This window comes from Apteryx rowi, unplaced genomic scaffold (assembly GCF_003343035.1).
Source record: "Apteryx rowi isolate R43461 unplaced genomic scaffold, aptRow1 scaffold_82, whole genome shotgun sequence".
In the NCBI taxonomy this organism is placed as follows: Eukaryota; Metazoa; Chordata; class Aves; order Apterygiformes; family Apterygidae; genus Apteryx; species Apteryx rowi.
The window spans coordinates 528030-552405 of NW_020451116.1; the positions used below are offsets into that span (position 1 = coordinate 528030).

The window sequence follows — 24376 nt, forward strand, 5'->3', positions numbered from 1 at the left end:
TGTATCAGTGTAAGCGTGGTGGGAGGAGGGGAAGTAAGAGCCGGATAAGGGTCTGGCAAAGGCATTGGGGAGTGAAGGACTGCGTGAAGCCAGTATAGTTTGCTTGCTGCGGATGGTGAGGAAAGCAGTCTGTGGAAAAGGCTTTAAGAAAAGGCACTGAGACCTTCACCTAGTTTTACCTCAGCGCAGCGTTCAGCTTAGATCCTGTCATGTATTTCAGAAGTACCTGAGGCATCGCTGATGTTGGCAAGAGGAGCCAGGGCTGATGCACTGAACACAAGGGAGAAGCAGAAACTCCTGTGGCAGTGTGGGCACAACTCAAGCACCAATATCTGTTTGCAGCTGGCGCAATAGCCAAAGGCAGATCTAATTCCCTCAGTGCCAAATGTGCAGAGTTACTATTGTCCCTGAGCCAGATAACTGGGAGAGGAGAAATCATCCAAATGCACACAACATATCTTTTTTCCCTCTCCTAGCTTTCTTCAGCGTTTGGCTGTGGATTTTCTCCCATCACTCCATGCTGCGCTGCATGTTCGTTGATTTGATAAAGCAAAACTGGAGAACTTCAGTTATTCCTTTTTTGAGGCAGTTTCTCTAGATAGGCAAACAGTGCAGGACCGACTAACCCCTAACAACAGTCTTGCATGACCAAAGAGGCCTTGTCCCATGGTAAAAATGGAGCAGTGCTTACATTTCCCAGCAAGGCCCCAGTATAAAATGCTCCAGAGACTGAAATCAATCATTGCTTCTGGATTTATAACTAATCCATGACTTTGCGCAAAGACCGCAATTTTACAGCTGCTTGGTTTTTCCAAGAGTGGTAGTCACTGCACTGTAACTCTGTTCAGCCGGCCATTCGCAGCTTTGCTCTGCAGACCTGTCTGTGTTAGCTGATTTAATTTGCAGTTTCTGGCTGTGTTAAAACCTGCCCTTGCTCAGAAGAATTGTGGAAGATGCTATTCAATTCCCAGCCTGTGGTTTGGGGATTTTTTGCTTAATGTTTTCAATATGCGGCAGGAACAAGATCAACAGTACTACAGATTCTCCAAGTTTTGCTGTTACACGGGAGCTAGGCCTGGACGTGCCGGTTGAGTGTGTTAGCGGTGATGGTGCGTGCTGTCACTTTGACAACTGGCGTAGTGGGAGACGTTGCAGGGAGTGGGTGGATGTATCTGTGCGCGTGCCGAGGCCTGCGTGTATGTGCTGGGGGAGCCTACAACTCCACGGTCTGCCTTCCGACTTTGTAACCTCCCTCTTTGCCTTTTACAAATACCTCTCATACAGTACGTGCTTGGTTCCGGAAAAAAACTTTAATTTGGTACAGTGCTTCTAAACCAATGGGATGGTCAAGACAGTCAAAGCATTTACATGTGGAGGGCTCTGGAGTCTAACAAACAGTAATGGGCATACTGAAATCCATGCTAGAAAATTGAGACCAAAAACATTGGGGGGGGCAGAGACAGGGATTTTGAACAGAGCAGTAATAAACCACTGGGACAATTACCCAAGGGAGAGACATGCAATTCTCTATTGCCTGAAGTCTTTAAGCCAAGATTAGCTGTCTTGCTGAAAGAGAAGTTATACAGAGCACAAACAGAAGTGGTAAGACATTACTGAATGAAATTCTCTCGCTTGTATTCTGCAGGTTGCCTTCTTAAACAGACGTGCTCAGAACTGCAATATTTGGATTAAGAAAAAATATTCAAAATAAACAAACAAACAAAAATATGCCAAGTTTGCTCTGCACTTCCTCCCAAATAGCTGTATCTCACACTTCTCCTGTGGATTGTTCTTTTCCAGGTCCATCACCAGAGCCTACTACAGGAACTCGGTTGGCGGACTCCTCCTCTTTGACATTACAAACCGCAGGTCCTTCCAGAACGTCCACGAGTGGCTAGAAGAGACAAAGGTGCACGTCCAGCCATACCAGATTGTCTTTGTTTTGGTAGGTCACAAGTGCGACCTTGACACGCAGCGGCAAGTCACCAGGCACGAGGCTGAGAAACTGGCTGCTGCATATGGTATGAAGTACATTGAGACCTCAGCTCGGGATGCCATTAATGTGGAGAAGGCCTTCACTGATCTGACTCGAGATATATACGAGCTGGTTAAAAGGGGGGACATTTCAATCCAGGAGGGATGGGAAGGGGTAAAGAGCGGGTTTGTCCCAAATGTAGTGCACTCTTCGGAAGAAGTGGTGAAATCAGATAGGCGATGCTTGTGCTGATCTCTTCTAGTGAGAAAAGTGGTGATGAACTCTACTAACCACCTGTATTCTATTAAGTGAACTCAGTGTGACAGAAGGGAGAGTAACCCTCCCATTGTGAACAGCCTCCCACGTTGTTTTGGACACCGAGAGAACAGACCCAGGAAAGAAATGTTCTGTTCCAAATAACCTTTCAGGATTGGGAGCAACAAACCTAACTGAGAATGAGTGAGGGTGCATGTGTATGTTGTAAGGAGGCAGGAAGCAGAAAGGAGGGGGAGCAAGAGAGAGTGTGTACACGAGCAGGTCTGAATGAGACGGCACATGCCAGGGAACTGCCTGATGTCCTCTTTTAAGTAAAGCTATAGCTCCGTGCTGTCTATTGAGGTCACAGTATGGATAGTTTAGTAGTATGACACACTGGCAGAAAGAGAGAGAAAGAGAACAGCTTGGTTTGTGGCAGCTGTTTATTACCAAGAAGATATAACAGCAGCAGAAATATTTCCTCATAAGGCCAATGCCACAGGAAAAGAGTTTACTGAAAGAGTATACACACTTCTGAATTTTTTTTTTATGTTCTTGAAACTAGTTCAATATATTAAAGACTATTATGAGGGATTTAAAGAGGAAAATAATAGCTAGTTAATTGGTAATTAAAATTTAAATGATACTCCCCCCCCATAGTGTTTTCCTTGCTGTGCTGAACTGGGATTCTAAGTGGCAACTGCTGCTCCGGTTGTAATTATTCAATGAATATTTAAGTATTAACTGCCTAGATGATTAACCTGAAAATATCCAGAGTTCAGGGCTAGCCAATAGAGTTAAGTGATCAGGAGCATGAAGCCAGAAACATGTCCTCATATTCTGCATCTTAAGGCTAGGGTGTTGCAGCCAGGCGGGACACACCAGAAGCTCTGTCTTGCCCTCTGCGTATCACTGACCTCTCAGGTGTCTTACCAGCCAAGGCCACAAGGAGAAATGGAAAGGAGGAGGAAAAAAAAAAAGCTTGTAAAGCTTAATCCGGGTGCATCAGCCATCCTCAAAGGTGAGATTTGCTTTTAAAGATGTTAAATAGCATGGAAAGCAGCAGCTTCCATCAGTACTTTCTGCTGTTAAAGTGTCATTTTCTTTCTTGGCATCGGTGGAAGAAGAGCACTAGAACTGGGAAGGAGGAGCACAGAAGTGTCTGAGCGGGTGAGAAGGAAAGCCACAAGAGACACAATAAGAGGAAAATTTGTTTTCCTCCATGTTTTAATTTGACAAAGGAAGATCCATCTCAGGTTGGTCATCATGGGTTGGTAGCTGAGTTACAAAGGCTATGCATAGGTGGCCATTTTCTGGGAACACCATTCACCGCTTGAGCTTTGCTTCCGCTAAGTTTTGAGTTAAGCTTTTGAAGTGCAGCAGGGTAACCTTGCCCCTGTAGCAAACCTGGGAAGTTTAACCTATTAAACAAACAAACAAAACCACTATAGCGACATTTACTCAAGTTTGCAAGCTTTCACACCAAACTACTTAGGGGGAGGGATTAGGTGAAACCCCAAGAAGCATCTGCTGTTCAATTTCAGGCCTCTAAGTAGGTAAGAGTAGAATACTTGCTTCTTTAAGCTACACAGTCTATGAAAGYGTGGGTTTTCCTGGTTGCTACTGAGCTGTCTGTTTCTCTGTTTGGATCTGTTCCCATGGTTTGCAGAACTTGAGCAGGTCCTTTCGGACAATATCTGTGGTTTCCATATTAGAGCTGTTAAAACAAACAAGCAAAAAAAGTAACAGTTTTGTTTGCTGTGTTCTGGAAACAATTTTAGTTCCTGGACTCTATGGGCAAGCAGCAGAGTTGTACCTGCTGGGAGGGCACTGGTAGCAAAGTAGAGCCAGGGAGGAGTGGCAACATGGGAAGCTTGTCACTGCCAAGGAACCCTGGTCAAGTCTGAACCTAGCTATAAACACATTGAAAAACTTTATGCTAAGGCCCATCAAATTCCAGGCAGAATCAGTGATGGTTGGGTTGAGTGTCCTGAAGATGCAAAAAAAAAAAAAAAATCTCTTTACAAAAAATCTCTTTCTAGGTAAGCAAAGCTGGAGAAGATTGATACAGAGAGAGCCACGAGAGCTTGGCTACCGTGGGCTTTCTACCTGCAGCTTCTGCTGACGCCAGCGGAGAGCACAAGGTCTCTTCAGATCAGGACCATTAGTCTTGTTTTGACTAATGCAAGGACAAACAGATAGAAAAGGGTCAGTTCCTTTACTCTTTGAATGATAAGTAGGCCAAAACAACCACTTCAGCCTCTCAGGGTACAACTCTGCTCAAGAGGTGCGTCTTGGATTGCCTAGCTGCAGGCAGAAGCTGGCCTAAAGGCTGAGCTTGAGTGATACATTAAAGACAGTAAAACCTTTGGATCTAGCAGAGTTTTAGCAATACCAACATTTTATAAGCCTCCGTGCAGGAACCTGGCCAGTGGGGGGGGGGAGACCACCTTTCACCCTGTATGCTATAAAGGCAACCAATACTTTATTTAACGGGTTTGGGACATTCCCCTTTTCCTGCTCCCAGAGAGAAATTCCAGAAAGCCTAAAATAAGTAAGTGCATTCAGGCCTTAAGAGTAAATCTTGAATCTATAATACAAGTATCATAATTCTAAAATGGAACAGTACAGAAGAAAATGTATGCAGTCTTAACTACTTAGATGTAATAAATGGTTATATTAAATGATAGAGAAATCATTATATACATCTTTTTCTAATTCCTTGCATTTTCTAGACAGCTTACTAAAAATATAGGAAATGTAGATTCATCTGTACAAAATTTGGGATGTTTTTTCTAAGATGAAGAACTTATAGGCTATGCTAAGAATTCTTTTTTAACAACTGGTTTTAATGCTTTGACTTCTAGCGCAAGAGGGATTTAGGGAAGTCAGAAGGTGACACCTTTCACCGGATAAAGGTCAGGAGCTCTTTTACTCTAGGACAAAAAAAGAAAGGAAAAAAAAAAAAAAGCTAACTTTGTGGTCTTTACCACACATTAAAAAGTCTGCATGTTAGATAACTGAAATTGCTCAGAACCTCCAGAATAAAAGTATACTATATGCCTTTCCTTGCTTTCTGTTATGCACTGTAACGAAATGTGAAAATAATRCTGTATTTAGCTGTATGTGATTTAAAAATATGCTTGTATTTAGCAAAACGGTTACTATGTGATAATGTGAAATTCAAAACTTGTAAAGAAACTTGGGTGTTTTTTTTCCCCCCTCCCCATTCTTTATCAGTAGCCACCTAGTACCTGTACTACAGCAACCTTAACTGAAAATCTGATATGGACTAGCTCAACAATAAACAGCAGACACTCTTGGCAACAGTATCCGCTATACATTTTTCCTCTAAAGGTCCACTGATTACATCTTTAAAACCAGCCACCTACCTTTGAGAAACACTGTAGCCATTCTACAAAAAGCAAAAAAACCCAAAACAAACAAAAAACCTGAAACATTTCACCATTGCTCATATAGCAACTGTTACAGCCAAACCTACATCCTGCGGTAGTGGGGAAGCACCTTAGTCTCTCCCTGAGGACTTTCCCCGCAGGTGGGACTAGTTTCACAGGAGCCAGCACAGTTGCTGCACTCTGACAGACATCTTGTTCTTACAGTAATGAAGATTTAACTGCGAAGGACAGAGCTCCACCATCTGCAAGCTAGAGTTCTTGTCTACTTTTTTTTTTTTTTCGCTTGATAGCCAAAAATACTAGACTTATATAACTGCCATGGCCAGCTCTTCCCCCCCCCCCCCCCCCAATCCAGGTACCTTTTGAACCTACTGGCCAATTCCAGCTCTGCTGCCCTCCCCCCCACGCCCCAATAGAAAACATTAGGTCCCTGGTAATCAGAGGCAGTACTTTTGCCAGCACATAAATGCTTAACTCATCATTTCATCGTGCACAACAAAGAAAGGCAATCTCTGCCTTAGGACCAGCCAGAGAAAGGGGGAAAGCGTGCGTTAGCCTGTTGGGAATCTCATTAATCCAAACAGAAGAGAAAACTGCAAGAGAAATCAGGACATGTCTGCAGCTGCCTTTCCTTTCATTGCTGATGCCCTTAAAAAGAAAGGGAAGGAAGAAGCCTGCAGTTTGGGTAGTCCCAGCTTCAGCCTTGCAGAGCTTGTGCAGATACCTGTTACCTAATAATACATTAGCTATTAGATACATTAATCTTTTCTTTGCTAAAATCAAAGACACTGCAACAAATAGTATCATCCTCCAGAAGAGGTATGGAAGAGCCAAGGCCAAGCAAAACCTAAAGTGAATTCACAGATGAGAGCACAACCTCTTCCCTAACGGCCGAGTCATCCGAGAGCAGGCACTGAGGCATCCTGTCTTCTGCCCCCTTCGTACTAAGGCCAGAACCCAGCACATACAATTGACATTTTCTAATGAAACTGGCATAGTGTAGTAGTGAAAATAACTGAGCAGATGAGCAAGGAAAAAAGTTGAGTTATGCAATAACAACAAAATAATTTTTGTCTGAAAGCTTTGGGAAATGCTCTATGCAACAGCAGGTTGGTTAAAAAGCCTGGGGACAGAACCGATGCAAATCCACAGCCCCTGCCCCGCTCAGGAGCGCAGGCTGCTTCTCCTTGCTGACAGTGGTCAGTTTTACCTGTGGCTCCCTGCTGAAGATGCTATCCAGATGAATTACTTGTTTTCTTCCTCCGTCTTTCCTGCTCTTGAATTCAGTTGTGAAATTACCACAGGTCCTTCCTTCCCCTTAAATAAGATTTTTCCATGTACTTACTTGTGACCAGTGTTAAGAATTTACCATTACTTCCATTTCTGCAGCTCTTACTCTTTTACAATCGTAGTGGTGTCAGATCAGTTTGCTTGTATTCACAAATCCAGACGTGCTGACTCGCCTCCGCTGTTTCACTCAAGCCAGTATTCAGCAGCTACACTTTCCACATCTGCTGCTTCAACCAAGTTTCTTCACCCCTACCCTTAAGGCAGGAAAACGTTATACAAGATTATGCACAAGATTCATGACTTTCCCCCACAAAGAAAGATGCACAAAAAGAGGTGTTTGCCACAGCTGTTTAGTTTTACTATTTTAATATCATGAAATAAAAGTACAAAAACTTTACAGGTATATTGTTTATTACATGAAAATTGAACAGTTAACATCTGCGTTTATTTTGTAGCGAAACCTGTATTCTCAGTCACAGAGTGTGAATACTAGCCACTGACATCACCACCGAGCATTTCATTTTAGAAAGAAACTGCAGAGGTAAAAGGCAACAATCTTGCAAGGCTTCATAATAACCAAAGAAATACTCCACCTGTTAACACCAGAAGAAGCACTTCAGTAGACCATTCATATTTAATACAGGTTTCACCACCTAGGAGGCTGAGAGTGTTAAGACATTTGAACTGGACATCTGTCTAAGGGATCGTACATGGGGGTTTTCTTGTTTACAGGCTATCAGCATTTTGGTGTCCTTGTTCAACACATTTGCAAAAAAAAAAAAAAAAAAAAAAAAAAAGCCGTGTGGGCATGTGTATGAAAAAGAACGGGGCGAGATCACCTGMMRWCYCRACATAGCTTGTGCTGTTTACTCCACTCACCATTCTTTTCTGAAGACAAGTCACAAACTGTTGCAGGTAAAGTGCTGAGAGTTCAGTAACAGACAGTTAACTAACCAGTAATTATTAAAATCAAGTTTATCCCAGTGGATAGATATCCAGGAATGCTTGTAGGTTTATGCTGCCGAAGAAGTAACTGACTGAAACAAAATCCAAGACTTCACTGTACTTGTTCTGTTCACTAAAACATTAGCTGCATGTCTTCCCAGCCCAAGCTGATTTCAACTTCATCAACTGCACATAACAGAGATGAAAGAGTAAACTCTTACATTACATTAACCTGCTGAAGTGTCAGACCCAATTTCATACTTGCACCTCACATTTTCAAACTTTCAGGGAGAAATGTACTTATGACAGACTGGTCTCATCGGGATGCTATGTCCTTTGCTAGACTGTGTGGTGTCTTTTCAAATAATTCGTAATTTCATGAAGCATGCATGAAACCAAATTTGGAGTTTACAAATAAATAAAAATGGTGCTCACCATTGTTTTTATTTTCGTATATTTTACCATTTACTGAAATGATTAAAGTAACTCAGTCCCTTAAGAATGAACTCTGGGGGTGTTTAAATAAAAATATTTGGAAATTGAAACCACATTTAAAATTGCCAAAACTATGCTTTATTTTTGGAAGGGTCTTCCTTGTTTCTTCTCTTTACATCCCAATTATAAACTCTAGCCATATCTGAAGGTATAAAATTAAGGAAACAGCTCATGCATTAAGGGAAGAAAAAAAAAGAAAAGAAAAGGAGAAAAAGGAAAAGCAGGTTATGTAGTTGGCTGCACATAACTTATTTCACTTACTTGTGACAGTCAATATAGAAACCAATTAATGAAAGAGCTGTCTTGGTGCAAAACCTTCATACCGGAATACTAATATTTGTTAATACCTGTAGCATCTATACCATTTATTTAACACTCTAAGATGATATTACAAAGAAAAGCATTTTTAGTTTTACTTACAGCTACTCTCTTCTGCCTTCAGTCAGCCTGCCTCGTATCAGTCACATTTGCCTATTCAGGCATTCATCCTGCATCACTAGATATCTTAAATATCAACATTAAAAAACAGTAATTGTGCCTTCATGTACTGAATTAGCTAATGCTTCTGTTGAAGGCTGTCCTCATCACTAAAATAGTTAAAAAAAAAAAAAAAAAAACACACACACACACAACCCTCAAACCCTGGAGGGGGTTCATGATACTATGAAGAAGTCGGAAAAGTTCAGCAAGGCGTTAGCTAGCACCACGGTTGCTACAGCAGCGCTTGTATTGCTTGGAGGACGTTGCAATGGCAGTTGACTCGGGCACTATTACCCACAGCCCAAACAACAGTATTTATACACTCTCTAGAGGCCACAGCACCAGTCCACACCTTCAAGCCATTCCCAGTCCAGGTTTGCAGCCATTTCAGTAGTTTTCACAGGGACCCAATTACTGGCACAAGCTTTGCCATATCAAACCACCCATCCTCACACCSGCACTGGAAACACAGTATCCTGTTTCACTGCTAAAAGAGTTCCCGAAGTGCTACAGAATTTTAACTACAGCTAGTTTAAGATAAAAACATATCTGGAAATTAATAAATACCTATAGGTTATCCATCACATATACCACCTCCCCTGCAAATTAAAAAGAAAAAAAAAAGGATACTGACTTCTGTAGTGGTAAACTGGTCTCTAAGAAAATCCAGGTCTTCCTCTAGAGAATCAAGGTTTCTTGTGGCTGTTGACAAGTTCTTCTCTAACAGAGCCTGAGCTTCATCAATATCATATTCAAGCATCACATTGGCCTAAAAAAAAAAAAAAAAATTAAGCTTACGAACAGCTTTTAATTTTGCATTACAAGAAATAAGCCATAGCATGAGTATTTCAGCCTGTTTATAACTCATTAGCAGAAGCTTGCCCTGTTAGGCCAAGACTACAAGATTCAGGAAGAGCAAAGACAGAATTCACTTGAGGCCTCCACCACTTAAGTAACTGAGAGACAAAACCCTCCAGTGACATGAAAAAACAGTTCTCTCCTCATTGCTAAGCAACAAGGGATTTCACTCTCTGTAGATTGCATTGAGCCTTTTACGTATCAGTATCTTGTCTTCATCTTTTCTGAAAAGCAAAAAGCTCCTAACATTTCTTAGCAGCATCAAGTGTTAAGTAATTTTTAAAACAATTTTTGCCACATTCAAGTTTAACCTTAGAATCTCCCTATGTGGGACACTGGCAAACTGCCTAATAGCATTAGTTCAAGAAGTCGTCACTAAAAAATTATTACAGGTATTCAAAAACATAAGATGTAGAAGAGCCCTATCCCATCCCAGAGTGGCTTTTATCTGCAAGTCTTCATTTCTGTAAGGAGCTACTGCGTGAAGAGATAAACAAGCAGTATCAAGTCAAGATGCACCAATGAAGCTCTGTCCTATTCAAGCACTGTGTACTGAACGGAGCCACGTACTATTATTACTTAACTAGACACCGTTCCAGGGAACGCTATACAGAGCTGGAAGTGTGATAAGCCTTTTTTTTTTTTTCCCTTCATTTTAGATAATTGGAAGCTATAGTTTTCCCAATAAAATGAATACACATAGTCCAACTCACAGACAGACTGTAAGCCACAAGGAAGAAAAAGGGCAGAAGGCCAAAGAACACCTAAATATTACAAATTTCTTGTGCTATTTCATGATAGCTTTTCCGTATGAACCATCAGGAGGATAAATTTTCTCCACCGTGCTGTGGCAAATCAAACTTGCAATGCTCCAGGAAAGTCAGTTTGTAAATGCTGCAGCCAGTCTCTTTAAAGCAACAAGGCATCAGACAGAAATCTCTACTTTACTTATGACAGGACAAAAAATGGGAGTTTGGGAGCAACTGCCTAATCAGACAGCATCCTCCAACTGCATTTATCAACAATGCTTTTGTCTTCACCAGAGTTTTGTTTGGCAGCCGACCACATGGGAACATCAGGGATTTAGAAGTCTCAAAATAAACATTGGCCAGTTATCTCTACAGATAAGGAAGCCTCCAAACAGGGACTATCCCAACCTGATACCACTTAAGTACTTAGAAGTCTGTGTTTCAAGCTCTGATCTCACCAATCTTTAGTAAAAACTCTACTCTAAATGCTGGTAAGAGGGGAAGTAAAAAAAAAAACAAAAAACAAAAAACCACAACCCACTGTTTCCCCAAACTTACGTGAAAAGCAGAGCAAGATGCTACATACAAATAACAGATATAGAAAACAGRAAACTAGTTGCCAAAGTAATTTGTTGTGTTGGACACATACCAATCCCAAGGAATGGTGGATGGTAATTTGAACCACAATGTGATAAGGAAAATATTTATGAATATGTTTTTTGGAAAAAAAAATCCAGTAAAGTTGCAGTTCTCTAAAAGTCTTAGGATTATATTATATACAAACACCAAATAAAGTAGTAGATGAAACCTCTACTAACATGTTGAAATTGTCTTGTTTGGTTTGCTCCACTGACAGGACACAGTTCTRCTACACACAGGAACAGAATTATACAATGTCTTTGAGGCGTACAGATGAGACAGCAATGAACAAGGTCTTCTGAGCCCGTAAGTTATTAAAAACAGTTTCAGAAAGAGCTATATTTTACTTACCCCCAACCACAAACAAACTTTATCTGTAGGAGGAACTGAAGCTTTGCAGTACAGATTATCTGCCAATAAAAATCTGGTTTCCATTGGATTTGTGGATTCCTAAAGACAAATGATAAAACTTAAAATTGCTATTTTCACTGGAAACTTATGTCAGAGACATAAAAATTACAGTAAAGAGCACACTTCTCTGCTTTCTGCCATTGATATTATATTAACTTCTGTGGAATTATACATAATCTTACTTCAACATTCAAATTAGAGTCCAAAGACTAAAGCATTTTAAAAATAAGTATTTAAAAACAATACAGAAATTCTATAAAGGCTAGAGACTAAGTCCAAGCTTAGTTGCAATCTATACACTATTAAAAGTGAAGTTTCCATTACAAACATTAACTTTTTTTTTTGAACTAGCTTTCAAAAAGTACTACATACCTTTAAAACAATTCTGTTATTTTTAAAGGCATATTAAGTGTGCTCTCCAAAACATTTCTTGCAATGTGTTCTGTTAGGGTGGAAAGGCAGTTAGCTTTACTCATACTCATTAGATATTCAAAATAGTTTACCTTTTTCTTCTGCATGTGTTTTAAAATTTCTAATGTCTGTTTAATTTCAGGAATCTGACTTTTTAGCCTGTGAATTAACAACAGTCATAATTTATTATTTTACACAGACACAAAATTTCCTAAACAAGCGATCAGCTTTATTATATAATCCAACCTCCATTTTAAAACTTGAAATTCTAATAGCTTTCCAGACTTAAAAATGGAAATTTGAAAGATATGGCGTGTAAAAACATCTCTTCTACAGCCTCACCTGTCTCTTATCATACTGARGCTCAACAGTTTTGTCTTCAACAAAGAAGCAGAGCAATACATACAGCTTCCAAAATGTAACAAACATTTATTAACAATAACTTATGTCTATTTGCTAGAATGGCATATTTTTGCATATTTCTGATGCCTACAGAGGAGTGAGAAACCTCAGAAGAAATAAAGACAAAAATCACAGTAGCTTGAACAAAACAAGCGTGTTTCTCCTGAGGACCACAAACTGCATTAACCAACAGTTTAGTGCTACAAGACTTTGCGGTATTAAAACCAAAACTCTGCAGAGCGCAGGCCACGGCCCCCGACAGCCCTCGCAGCAGATCAGTGGAGATGCTCAGATCCCCACCAGCCTTCCAGGCATCCAGCCCTCTGTCATCAGCCAGGCTCACACAGCAGCAGCCTCTAAAACAGGCCACCAGGTATAAATTACATGGGATTCTTCCCCATGCAAAGTAGTTTAATCTCAAATAAAAATGTTATTCAAAGCTTTGATTTGGGGTTTAAAAAATATGTATTTCTTACCTAGCTCAACACTGAAGCTACTGAGGAGAGATGAAATTGCTAAGCCAAGAGTTACAGGCTTGATATAAAAGCCATTTGCCAAATTGTATTCTTATTACATTAGATTGAAAAAAATTAAGAGAATAACAGTCTTTTTGGCCTTAAAGGCTAAGGACCAATATGTAAACTTTTGTATATAATTCTCAGGAAGAAAAAAACAAACAAACAAACAAACAAAAAAACAAAAGTGAAGCCAAGGCTTTCTGAAAGTACTGCAAGTATTAGCTCTTCTAAAATTACTTTTTTGGATATTTAAATAAGCTAGATCATATTTTAAAAATAGAACAGTCCTAAATATTTCCCAATCCTGCAAAAATTACAACTTACCTCCTTTTCTTCTGAGCAAGATTAAGTTCCATAAATTTATACTTCTGATACTGCTCATCCAGCTTCTTAAGAACTACATCTGCTGTCTCATTTCCAGGCTGTTTCATAAAGGAATCTACATCTTCCTTTACGGGGAGAAGAAAAGACCTCAAAGTTAGAACAGTTTTAGAAATTCCAGATATAGTCATGCTATCATCTTACTGCAACTAAGCCCAGAGATTTTATATGTAAAAAAACATTTTTTCTGGAGTAAAGTACCAAATCATTTTGTTTCTTTTCTTAGCTAGCCTTTTGTTTTTGTTTTTTTGTTTTTTTTGTTTTTTTTGAGAGAGAGAGAGAGAGAGAGAAAGAGAGAGAGAACCAAATAATAGATGCAAGGAATATTTTATAACCATATTTGCTAGCGCTCATTAGTGGTGGTTTCAGCCCTGTCAATGTTAAATGGCATCTAACAAGGGATATCCTCAGACCAAGTTCAAACTTCAGTTTCCTATCTGTAAAGGAGGGATAATGCTTCTTTTTGGTTAATCAGATTATGAGCTATTTAGGATAAGACTAATGAAATAAAAAAAAATTGTGGCCTGATCAAGCATGTGCTATGGCAGAGAAAGAGAGAGGTAAAGGTGAGGAAAAAGGTGGTATTTGCTAGCTTTATGCTAGTGAAGTTTGTCTTCATAAGTTCCTTCTATAGTCAGCAGAAAGCAACCAACGCTTCTAAAGAACAACTCAAGTCAGTCCTACCATCAACTGGAACCGGAGTCAAAGAGGATGGGCCTGACCAGGCCAGAAAGCTGACTTCTGTAAATGCCYGCAGATGCGCAGACAGCAGTTCATCTGCCTAGGGTCAATATTCTCCACCTGGCTAGGGATCAGTCACGAGTTTCCAGCCTGGACAACATTTACCTCTATCATAATTCAAGATTACTGCACTAGTCCGCTGCAGTAATTCTTTCGTTGGTTGTCCAGACAAATTCTCCTGCCTGTTGAACATCTCTGAACTCCTGAGAATTAAGACTAAAGAAGTGCTTTGAATTTAGATGCCATAGTTCTGTAAAATCTGATAAAAACCAATCACAGGCCTTTTCAGTTTATCCCTTTATACCTACGTGTTTCCATTCCAGTAGTTTTGCATAAGAAAAAGACTATAATACATTAGTGAAATAAATAAATACATTTAAACTTATAGCTGCTTTCCCTTATAATTTATGACTCATAATCTCCCTTGGCTAAGAGAAACTTATTACGAAATTCCCCAGTCTGGAAGGAAGTCACCCATCTTCCTTATCAATAAGCCAAACCTGAAGCAGAAATATGAACTGCACAACAGACATCAGCAGGCATCATGGTCTAGGCGGTATGACAGCAAGAGAGAACTCATGAGATTATGGTCCAGATTAACTGCCTAAAGAAAGCCTCAAGCCACCTCACCACGAACAAAACAAGAAACATTTCTGCCTCCTGATGGAGCCTGTAGTGCAGCTTTAATGGGAAAAATGAAGGTTAGATTCAGGCAAGTATTGTAAAAGCAAAGTCATAGGGTGTTCGGAAATGAAACTCCCTCTTGTGGAAACTATTCTCCTTAGATAAATCACCCACGACAGAAAGCAAAAGCAGTAGGTAACCTGGTGGGCAACAACTCACTGCACTACAGCCCAGCACCCCACCGCCACTCCGGGTAAAGCCTGTGCACAGAACGCACTCGGAAAGGGAGGATGAGTCCCCTCAAATGAAGATAGATGCACACATGGATCTTGCCGAAGAAAAAGGTTCAAACCTTTTCTGGACAGGAGTGACTCCAGGTCCTCTCTATCCTGGCAATCCTCTCCGAACGCCCAGCCCAAGGAAGGCTTCGGTTTGTCACTCAGGTTTCCCAACTGCAACTGCCCAGCCCGGCACTTACCGGGCTTTTGGCCCAACTGCAAGCCTGAGATGCAGCCACTCGTCTGAGCTGTAACAGCCCAGATTTGTACCACAGCGGGGTATCACTGCTATYGCCACATCTTGTCTGGATCTCTGCTTCACAGCATGTCACAGAGCATCTCAGCTGCAAAATCACGTTATGGGTACTGCTAGGACCTGCCAAAACGCACTTTTCTATCTTTTTAGGAAGAAAATTCACTGGCAAAACACCATTCTCGGCTACTGCAGAGGCAATACAGACTTTACAAACGTCAAGCAAAGCCCCATAAAGTCTCTGTAAAAGCCGTGAAATACGTTACAACAGCACATACCCCCCGTGCAGCCCTGTGTTTACCTTTGGGGTGACGGCCCAAACAAGGAGCCGCAGGCACACGTACTGCTTCTGCAGAGAGCTATCATCACCTACGGGCATACGCAGGGAACATGACACAAAGAAACACTTTTTCAGCTGTGCATCTCCTGTCCTTCAAGTCACACGCATGCTATGAAGGCAGAATAAGCAAGGCATTTTCTTTGGAAACATCTGGACCACAGCTCAAAAGAAAATAGAGCTGAAAGTTGTATTTAGTGTGTTCTTTAAAATCCAGTGAAACTCTGAGTTAGTGTTTAATGTCACTTGAAATCCAGAGGGGCACAAGAATCCACTGGATAGCTTTAGCTTTATCAAAGTCTATGACAAGGCATCTGCCATAAACTCTTTGAAGAGCATCTGCTGAATCAAGATACTTCAAGAAAGCATCTTTAAGGACAAAACTCTCAGCAAGAACACCCATACAGCATGTGGTGGTGGAAAGCAAAGTAGTAATCAGTAATTCTTTATCAGCACAATGACACACAAATTTCTTAAACATTTTGTATTCATAAAAAAAAAATTTCTAAAGAAAAAGTAGTAAAAACCCCACTCTCAGACACTAATATCTTCACTTTCTAGAGCAGAGTATCACTAAAAATTTCTTAGTGTATGCTTATTTTGAATAAAAAAAGTCTATCTTAACATCTACAACCACCTAAAACCAGCATACTGTTACCAGGTGCTCTAAAACCAGCATAAAGGATCTCTTCTGCAGATGTATTTGATTAGAACATCTCTCAAATCGAGAAATTAATAAGCTTCCACAGGTTTTAAATCCAGACACAAGGTTACAAAGAATTAAAACAGGAGCAGAGAGCTAAGCTCCGACCCCCAGGACTCTTTCAGGTCGCATGGCACTGCCTGCGAGAAACTTCAGACATAAGTGTCAAAAGGAACAACCTGGAATCCAACACGGTCGCCACCAACAGCTCCCAGCAGGGAGATGCCGGGTCTGACAAATGCCCTCCAAGCGCTTGCCGAGACCAGTTAGGTTTCTCTCTCTGCTCCCTGCCAGGGCAACACCTCGGCTGTAGGGCAAGCACGAACCACCAGTGCTCCTCCGTCAAGAGGCCCAGGCTCTCCCAGGGCAGCTGCAGCTGCAGGCGGCCTTTCCTCTCTGGCGGTGCTACGCTAGGGAGAAGTTGGCTGCAGGCAGTAATGGCTTTACATCTCAATAAGATTTCCCAAACCTCATCCTTCAAATACCTAATATTTGCTAAAGAATCTTAAAGAAACACAAGGATTTGGAGGCACTGAAAACACATGTAATGCACCCATTTGTTCATGATCAAGACCTATGCTTGCTGAGTAATAACACGATGCAAGTTGCATCAGCTTGCTCTCCRTAAGAGTCGCCAAACCTGATCAGCCCAGACAGTTCGGATAAAGATATCAAGAAAGATCTGACAAATATGGATTTTCAAAGCCTAAGAAAATCTCATTAATAAAGAGGTAAGATAAGCAAATCATTCAGGGTAGGCATCAGAAATCATAAGATGAAACCAATGGAAGCCAAATACTTCAATGCGCACTGGGTGTGCCCATGTAGCCCACAGCATTTAAATGCTTAAAGCCCTTTTTCTTTAAACAGGCCCACACACATTAAGAAAAGAACAAAAAGTTAAGGTATGGCTGTTTAATGCAGCATTTGTGCTGTAAGAGGAAAACATCCTCAGACATCCAAATGAGGATCCCTACTTATTGATCAAGCTAAATAAAGTAGCAATAAAGACAGCATGCAAAGAGTCAGCTTGTAGCAGAGAATGATCAAAAATTAATTCTGACATTATRCCAATGCATGAATTGATGAATTCTTCTTTTTCAACCAATCAATAGAATTATTAAGTGCTGCTTAAATCACCTTTTAAAGCTGGATAACCAAATCTAGTCTGCTTCCAGAAGAAAAATCCCCACCACATTCATTAGTTTTAGAGAAATCAGGGAAAGCTAGCTGGACACCATGGTCACTTCCGCAAAGTGACTCTGCCCATGCATCAAGAAGTATGTTATGAAAAGAACAGACAGGGAAAAGCGTTAAGAGTATAAGGTTTCATAGTAAGTGAAACAGAAGCAGCAATGCCATTCTTTTCATAGGAGAAACAAATATAAGGAACCGTGATTTCATTTGTACAGCAAAAGGRCTCATTTATAATATGCTTATAAATAGCCAACCAATGAAATAAGTTGATAAAATTTAAAAGGGGGACTTGAGTCTGCTGTAAAATTATGCGATTTTAACAAAATCAGGAGAGAGGACGAATAAAGCAGAGCACCCAGCAGACCTCTTCAGGACACAGACACAGAGCGATCGACAGCGACCAGGAGCACGACCCCCACGGGAGGAGGCCACTCGCCGGCAGCCCCGGGCGCGCTGGCGGCTGCGCACGGCGGGACAATTCCGCGGCAGCGCCGAGGCGGCCGCTGGATCCCGCAGCGCGCGGAGCCTCCCCCCGCCGCTCGGGGAGCGTTTCCCGGGCTCTCCGCGGGCCCCACCCGCGCCGCCCCCGCGCTGCTTCTCGGCGCTACGCACAAACGCGCCGGCCGCCACAGCGGCCGCGCCGCGCCGCGCCAGGCCCGGCCCGGCCCGCCGCAGGTGCCGCCTGGCGGGGCCGGGGCCGGGCCCGGCTGCCCGGGCGCCCCCTCGCCCCCGGCCCAGCGGCTCACCACGAACACGGCCTCGGGGATGCCCAGGGGGCCGCGCTTCCCGCCCGCCGCCGCCGCCTCGCCGCACCCCGTCTCGCTGCCGCTGGCCGCCGCCATCTTGGGGAACCGACGCTGCGTGCGCGGCCCTCGCCGGGACGCCGCGGCGACACGTCATCACGTCGGCGCCGGGCCCGCCTCCGCCCCGCGGCTATTGGCTGCCCGGCCTTGAGCGACGGGCCGGCGCGTGGGGCGGTGGCGCGACGTGGGGCGCAGGCTGAGGGGGCGGGAGAGGAGAGCGCGCGGGCGGCTCCCACTGGAGGGCTGCGGGAGGGGGCGGGGCCGCTCTCCCCATTCATAAAAGGGRAGCAGCCCTGCGGCAGACGCCGGCAGCGCTGGGGGCGGCCCCCTCGCTGCGGAAGGTTTCGTTMCCCTGCAGCCCTGTGTGCCCGGGGCCGGGTAAAGCACAGACGCGTGTGCAGGCAGCAAGGCCCCAGCGCAGCTCTCCGCTCAACGCGCTATACCCACACACCTCCCTTGCCGCCCCCCCTTCGCCACCTCAGGGGATGCTCTTCAGCACGACCTTGCACCATGCGCTCGTTACTATGCAATTTACAGGATCGTGCCACCTTGTCTCGTCATTACTCGGAATGAGTAATGCAGCTTCCAGCAATGCTGAAGGAACGAAACCTGCTGCAAGACAAATATAGGCCGCTGTAGTCCGTTAACTCAAGGGCTGGATAGCTTACTGCTTTATAATCAATACAAAGCCTATGCTAGAACTGCACTGGCTGGCAGTGACACAGCAAGATTCTGCTATTAAACATTTCAAGCTCCTCACTGAAAGCAAGTCTCTCCAACTAAATGAAACAAAAAAAGCAGCTATTAAAAGCATGGACTTCAAAGCTTCTAATTTAGAAACAGAAACAGCTGCAGGAGAGGGAGGTCTCAGTAGCATGTCTTTCCCAGGCCCCAAGAGCTCAGCTGGAACACAGACCAGTTAAGCAATGATTTTGACTTGAGGCAAGCTGCATCAATGGTAACAAACTGACACCCCCCCCCCCCCCCGCAGCAACGCGGTGTCCTGAGGGGCTTAAAGGCAGAAGGCCCCTAAGCAGCTACAAGGAAGAAACACTTCACAGTTAAAGTTTCCATGCTGCTGATTCTGGATCTTGAGGCTGTTTACACAACACACATGTTATTGTGACTATACTATAGTGATTCTAAGAGTACAAAATTAAGAGAAAGTCAGATATTTTAACTTTGCACTGATGGAAGTTGATTTGCCACCTGGCTGTGGTAAGCACATTTCTCTTGCAAGTTCACACTTATTTGAGCCAACCAGCTGCGTCTTCCTCGTCCCTCCCAAACCAAGCCCATCTTTCCAATGGCCCTGCATAGGGAAAAACAAGTTGCCGCTTCTCAAAGAGAAACTGGAATAATTTGCCAACTGATCAAGGTCAGCTACCATGATAGATACAATAAGGCATAATACTCTTCCGCATCTACATGCAGTAGGGTAAGAAACAGTGTAATCAAGCATCCTAATTCAGCTGTTTAACTGGTACCATAGCAAGTCTTTTGAGAAGACATGGAAGAATGACCACACACACCCTGCATGTGCCAAAGTTTATTTTTTTTCAAAACCTCTTTCATCAATTGACTGAATATGAGCAACAGCCTTAAAAAAAAAGTTTGTATATTAACAAATCATAAAGTTAAAATGTCAACACAACCAGTCTTGTGCTTAGGCTTTTTTTCCCATAGTATGTAAACCCTCTATTTTTTTCAGTTTGTGGCTAGTAGATTTTTCATGCATTCTGTATTCTTATAAAATTAAGGAGCTCATGTAAAGGAACAGCCACACAAGAATACACCTGTAAAACAGCTTGAACAACTTAAATTTTAGTAGCTCCTTTTAAATAAATATCCAATAAAGGCACGAACCTGTTATGGGGAAAAAAATGTAACACACAAAATGAACTATTAAATAAATAAAGTGTGGGTTGGGGTGGGGGAAATCTGTTCCAGCACCTATTTTTGTCATTGCTCCAAGATGAGATTCCAGCCAAATATTCAGTAAAGGATTAAACATAATCACAAGGCTACACACATTTCAGATGCACTGAAAGATCTGATGTTACAGTTTGTGTTGTAACTGTATCAGTTACTACAATCTCTTTAAATAAATGCTCATGAGAATCTGCATAAAGTAGCGATGCAGTAATGTACTTATCAATGACAGATCAATAGTGACATAGCTTTTCCATATTCCTAGCTACCAGTAAATGTATAAATGATAACATGTACAGTTTCCATTGCTCAAAAATATAATCTTTAAAATGGAAATAAATGACTGATACACAGTGCCTTTAGATGTTGTCCTTACAATACAAACTACCCAAAACAAAAGTTTTCCCTTTTATGTACAAATTAAGCACCGATCCACAGTGCATACTATTCTAATTGTAACCCCACCCTCCCTGCCACACATCAAAAAACCCAGATGTGGATACACCCTGTATTCAATCTTGTAGTCAGAAGTTATTCAATGTTTTACAAAAGTTCATTTGCTATTTTTACCTACAAGTATTCCACCACTATGTGCACAGAACTGAGATTTCTCTAGTACGTAATTTGTCTGAAATTAAAAAAGTTAAATTCAATAACTTCTTGGAGACAAAGTCAAACTATATCTAAAGAACATTAGAAAACCCCAGTTATTTAAAAAGAAGTACACTTTCAAGTCCAACAGGCCTAAAACAATCATCCTTCCCAAACTCCCCCAAAGGTTATATCTTCTTGCATATCCCATGAGAGATAGCCCCCTGCAGCAGCGTTAAATCCCAACGGTTGGGCTTGAATGACCCACTAAAGCACAACACCACAAAGCGCACAGCGTTCTTCAAGCCCTCCTCCGTGTTCACACCAAYGGGGGCTCCCATCTCAGTTATTGGCTTTCTGGAGCATTCGGAACAGGATCCCGACCAAAGGGGTTTGCGAACAAAAGGGAAAGTCACATGTATATACATCTCTTCCCCGTTTCACTTATCGCAACCATTCACAACTGTCACAGGTTATTACAGTTACCCTCCAGAACAACCTTTGTCTACAATGTGGTTCTTTGGAGAACAAAGTCTGAGCCGTAAGAGCCTTGACAGCATCCTAAGTCCTCACATTTACTTCTAAGCATATGAACTATGCTGTRGTTTAAAACATAGCACTTGTCCATTTTGTGCATTCCAATATGTCCCCAAGGAAGCRGTTGTTAAACAGCAGTCCTGTGCACTTCCATGAGGACAGAAGTGTGTTAAGCAATCTTTTCTTCATAAGGATAAATCTGTAAGAGCTGTRTTTTAACATGTCAAACATTCTGAATGAGACTAAAAATAAGATAGTTTATAAGGTCTTTAGGATGTACTTTGTGGCTGTTTCTCTTTTCTTAATACTAAATAAATTGGTATCAGACAGCTTCGCTACAAGAAAGCATACCAAAGTACTATTTTAAAAAATCCAGAGCAAATTAGGAGTAGTGCAAACAGTACTTGGTTCTGAACCCATTTCTGAGTGAAGTAAGTACATTCCAGATCTTCAGAATGCACTGCAAAAAAAGTTGTAATGAATATATACTGCTTGCCAGGTACTTCTTTGCGTATTTTATTAAAAATAACTGATCATGGCTTATACAACTCAGTAGGAAAAACTAACAGTTCACTGTGCCAGACACTGCCTGGTCGTAGCGCTCTCAGCTATGACATTAATGCTCAGATACTTATTACTGTATGTACTGGTCCAATTTGAATTCAAGACTTTTCAATGCAGAATAAATCAATGGAATTAACTATTTCTTAAACACCCCCCCCCCACATACACACAGAGGAACAGTGACCCATTCCAGATGGAATCTATTCCCTCACCATGAAGAGGGTAGCTACAAGCACCAGAGAATTCATTGGCTTAAAATTGTATAATTGTTCAACCCAGGAAAGGTGGATTAAAGCTTGAAGTCCTTTATAATTCAAATTTCAATGTTAAACTGCTGTATATCAGTCCAGTTCTTCATCAGTACATATTCAGAGTCTCAGAGTTTAAAATTTCTGCAAGGTTAAATTTCCCAAAAGGTTAGTGGTTATCAATTCCAAGGGTTGGGGTTTAACGGTTTTGCTTGACAGAAGTATTTCTGTAGCATTATTAAGAAATACTTCTTTTGTACTCTTCGGACAAAATTTAAGCATTTAGAAAACGAGAGGCTTGTTTCCACTGTATTTTGGAAGTTTTCTATAAGACAATTTGACAAGATTTTCAGACCTATTTGCGTTTATAGTAAGATTCAGAGATACTTTTGCAAATATAGCGTCCCCAAGAGATAAAAGCCATACTAATCTGGAGGTCCATAACAGTAGAAACTATTTGTTTTTGAAAAACCCAACTTTAATATTAATCATCAGTAGAAGCCACATTACAGGAAAGCTTTTCATTGTATTCTGCCAAACTTCTGGAGAAAGGGTTGTTTCTGATTCCATTTACTCATTAATTTTTTTTTTTTTAATGCTATCACATTTTATTGGGTGTTTAAAGATACAAGATAAGGCATTTTCATAGCCAACCTAAATTCTGGAAGAAGATTGTTAAATATGAAAGATGCATAAAAAGCCTGTGTATCTAACCCATCAGCAATAGCATACTTCACAGATTAGCTGATTCACAAGATTTTCCTCTCAAAAAAGAAATCTGGATTTCTTCTTACAGCATTATCATCTTAAAAATACTACAGAAGAAAGAAAAATTACTGCAGCATTAAAGAAAATGTTATTTAAAAGTTTGCACATATTTACACATTTAAAATAATTACTTCTRTATGGTTTGCAAGTAGGTTCTCGTTTCAGAAAAGAAGCACAAGCTGTTCTCTATGGCTGGGACAATTTTAATATAGTTACCAGTTCTGAAGTGTCAGCACTATTGCAAGGTTTGCTTTTTTTGAACTAATGAACTGAACTTTAAAAATAAAAACAGTTACATCTCTCACCTCTTCTGCAGTTAGCAACAAGATCTTCTAATTGCTCCAGTTTGCTGCTGTTGGGGTATATGCTTTCACTGCAACAAAAGCTACATACTTCTTTCCCTACTCTGAAACAAGACCTTTAGCCCATGTCAGAGCCTGGCCCTTTCAGCTAGCCATGTAACACTGACATTATGCCAATGGAGCAATTTATTATTTTCATTATATATATAAAATATACATATATATTTCTTGTTGATTCACAGCATTTAAAACTCACATTATAGAGTTTATGAATTATTATAAGCTATGCTAATGTGAAAAAGCTGTCTGATTTCATACAATATTGGCCTTATGATAATGCAAGCATTACTCTATCAGAGTATTTATTAGAGCATATGAAAGTTTTATTGCTCAACTTCATTTGAGTTGTGTCTTGGTTAAAACAGCCACAGAACTTATGGAGAAAATAAATAGGATTTATGACATTCTCAGTTAACTTCCTACAGGCAATCCACTGATGAATAAGATTGCAAAGCAATCACATAACCCTCTTCTCAGAAGGTGCAAGTTGGATTCTCATCTTCAAAGCTGAGTTGACCTCAAAGATTACAGTTTCCTATTGAACAGTCTAAAAATCAGTTAACAAACATGATTTCATACCACAATGACTGTTATAAACAAGAATCTCTAAAGCATTGCAATTCAAATTAATATTATATTATACAGGGGAGAAACAGTTGCCCTGTTCAAGAATACATCACGGGAAGAATGAAATTCAGTCTTTTCTTTTTACCAGTATTTGGTTGTTCACACATCTTGCTGCTTTGGCGGCTTTACATAAACTGTATCTGTAAAGTAGAAGTTACATATTGTTAATGCCACTTCATAACACATGGTTTCTCAGTGTTTTAGAGGTATGAACCTATGCAAGTGCCTTGTTATCTGTAAGTTGGGACTATGGGTTTTGTCACTTCAAAAAACAAACAAAAAAACCTCCCAACCCCAAAACAAAACAGAAAACCCCACCACAACCCCCCAACACAAATCCCAAAGAGCACTAAGAACAATGCATCTAGATGTATCTAGGTGACAGGAGTACACAGTTCCTTTCACTTGAATAGTCTCCTGTCCCTGCCTTTCTTTACTTCACAGTTCAACCCAATCTTCCAGAAACCTTTCACCACTGCCATAGCCAGCGTGACTGAACCAAGTATCCAGATAATGTCATAAGAAGTCTTAAGTTCTAGACTCATTCTCCGCTCCCATTTTCTTAACATGGGCACAGTGAGAAGCT

General features: G+C 41.2%; 3 protein-coding genes across 20 annotated transcripts in view; 1 reads left to right on the plus strand and 2 right to left on the minus strand.

The window, feature by feature from the left end:
• Window positions 1-1720: 1720 nt before the first annotated feature.
• On the plus strand, window positions 1721-5560 carry LOC112977308 (ras-related protein Rab-39B-like; the record flags this gene model as incomplete). Its single annotated transcript, XM_026089536.1, has 1 exon — window positions 1721-5560. A coding segment is annotated over one exon (507 nt), but the record flags the coding sequence as incomplete, so codon positions are not given.
• VBP1 (VHL binding protein 1) lies at window positions 2246-18225 on the minus strand. 13 transcript variants are annotated; one of them, XR_003257447.1, is made up of 9 exons: window positions 18105-18225; window positions 13169-13293; window positions 12017-12083; window positions 11454-11552; window positions 9491-9625; window positions 7530-7688; window positions 7043-7190; window positions 6857-6963; window positions 2246-4409 (listed from the first exon to the last, which is right to left on the minus strand). XR_003257447.1 is itself a non-coding variant. In XM_026089509.1 (6 exons), exons 1-6 carry the CDS (start codon window positions 18198-18200, stop codon window positions 7180-7182), a joined length of 528 nt encoding a protein of 175 aa, XP_025945294.1. In that variant the 5' UTR covers window positions 18201-18223; the 3' UTR covers window positions 7165-7179. The 13 variants fall into 13 exon arrangements, 4 of the variants coding, with proteins under 4 accessions (XP_025945294.1, XP_025945290.1, XP_025945291.1 ...); XR_003257446.1 differs by having other exon boundaries at window positions 2246-4220; window positions 4340-4409; window positions 6857-7190; XR_003257448.1 differs by having other exon boundaries at window positions 2246-3947; window positions 4047-4409; window positions 6857-7190.
• Window positions 18226-19695: 1470 nt separating this feature from the next.
• The window catches only part of LOC112977294 (phosphatidylinositol-binding clathrin assembly protein-like), a 33612-nt gene continuing 28931 nt past the window's right edge, over window positions 19696-24376 (minus strand). For all 6 annotated transcript variants that reach the window (XM_026089491.1, XM_026089489.1, XM_026089490.1 and 3 more), the window contains one exon: window positions 19696-23930. In XM_026089491.1, the coding sequence (XP_025945276.1) occupies window positions 23916-23930 (15 nt within the window). In that variant the 3' untranslated portion in view covers window positions 19696-23915. The remainder of the gene's footprint in view (window positions 23931-24376) is intronic.

Excerpts from the sequence above, each read along its gene's own strand:
- VBP1 (XM_026089505.1), bottom strand. The coding sequence starts at position 18,200 with ATGGCGGCGGCCAGCGGCAGCGAGACGGGGTGCGGCGAGGCGGCGGCG. Across the intron at positions 13,294-18,104 it reads TCCCCGAGGCCGTGTTCGTG|GAAGATGTAGATTCCTTTAT; the intron begins GTGAGCCGCTGG and ends CTCCCCGTAAAG. Across the intron at positions 12,084-13,168 it reads CTTGCTCAGAAGAAAAGGAG|GCTAAAAAGTCAGATTCCTG; the intron begins GTAAGTTGTAAT and ends GTTAATTCACAG.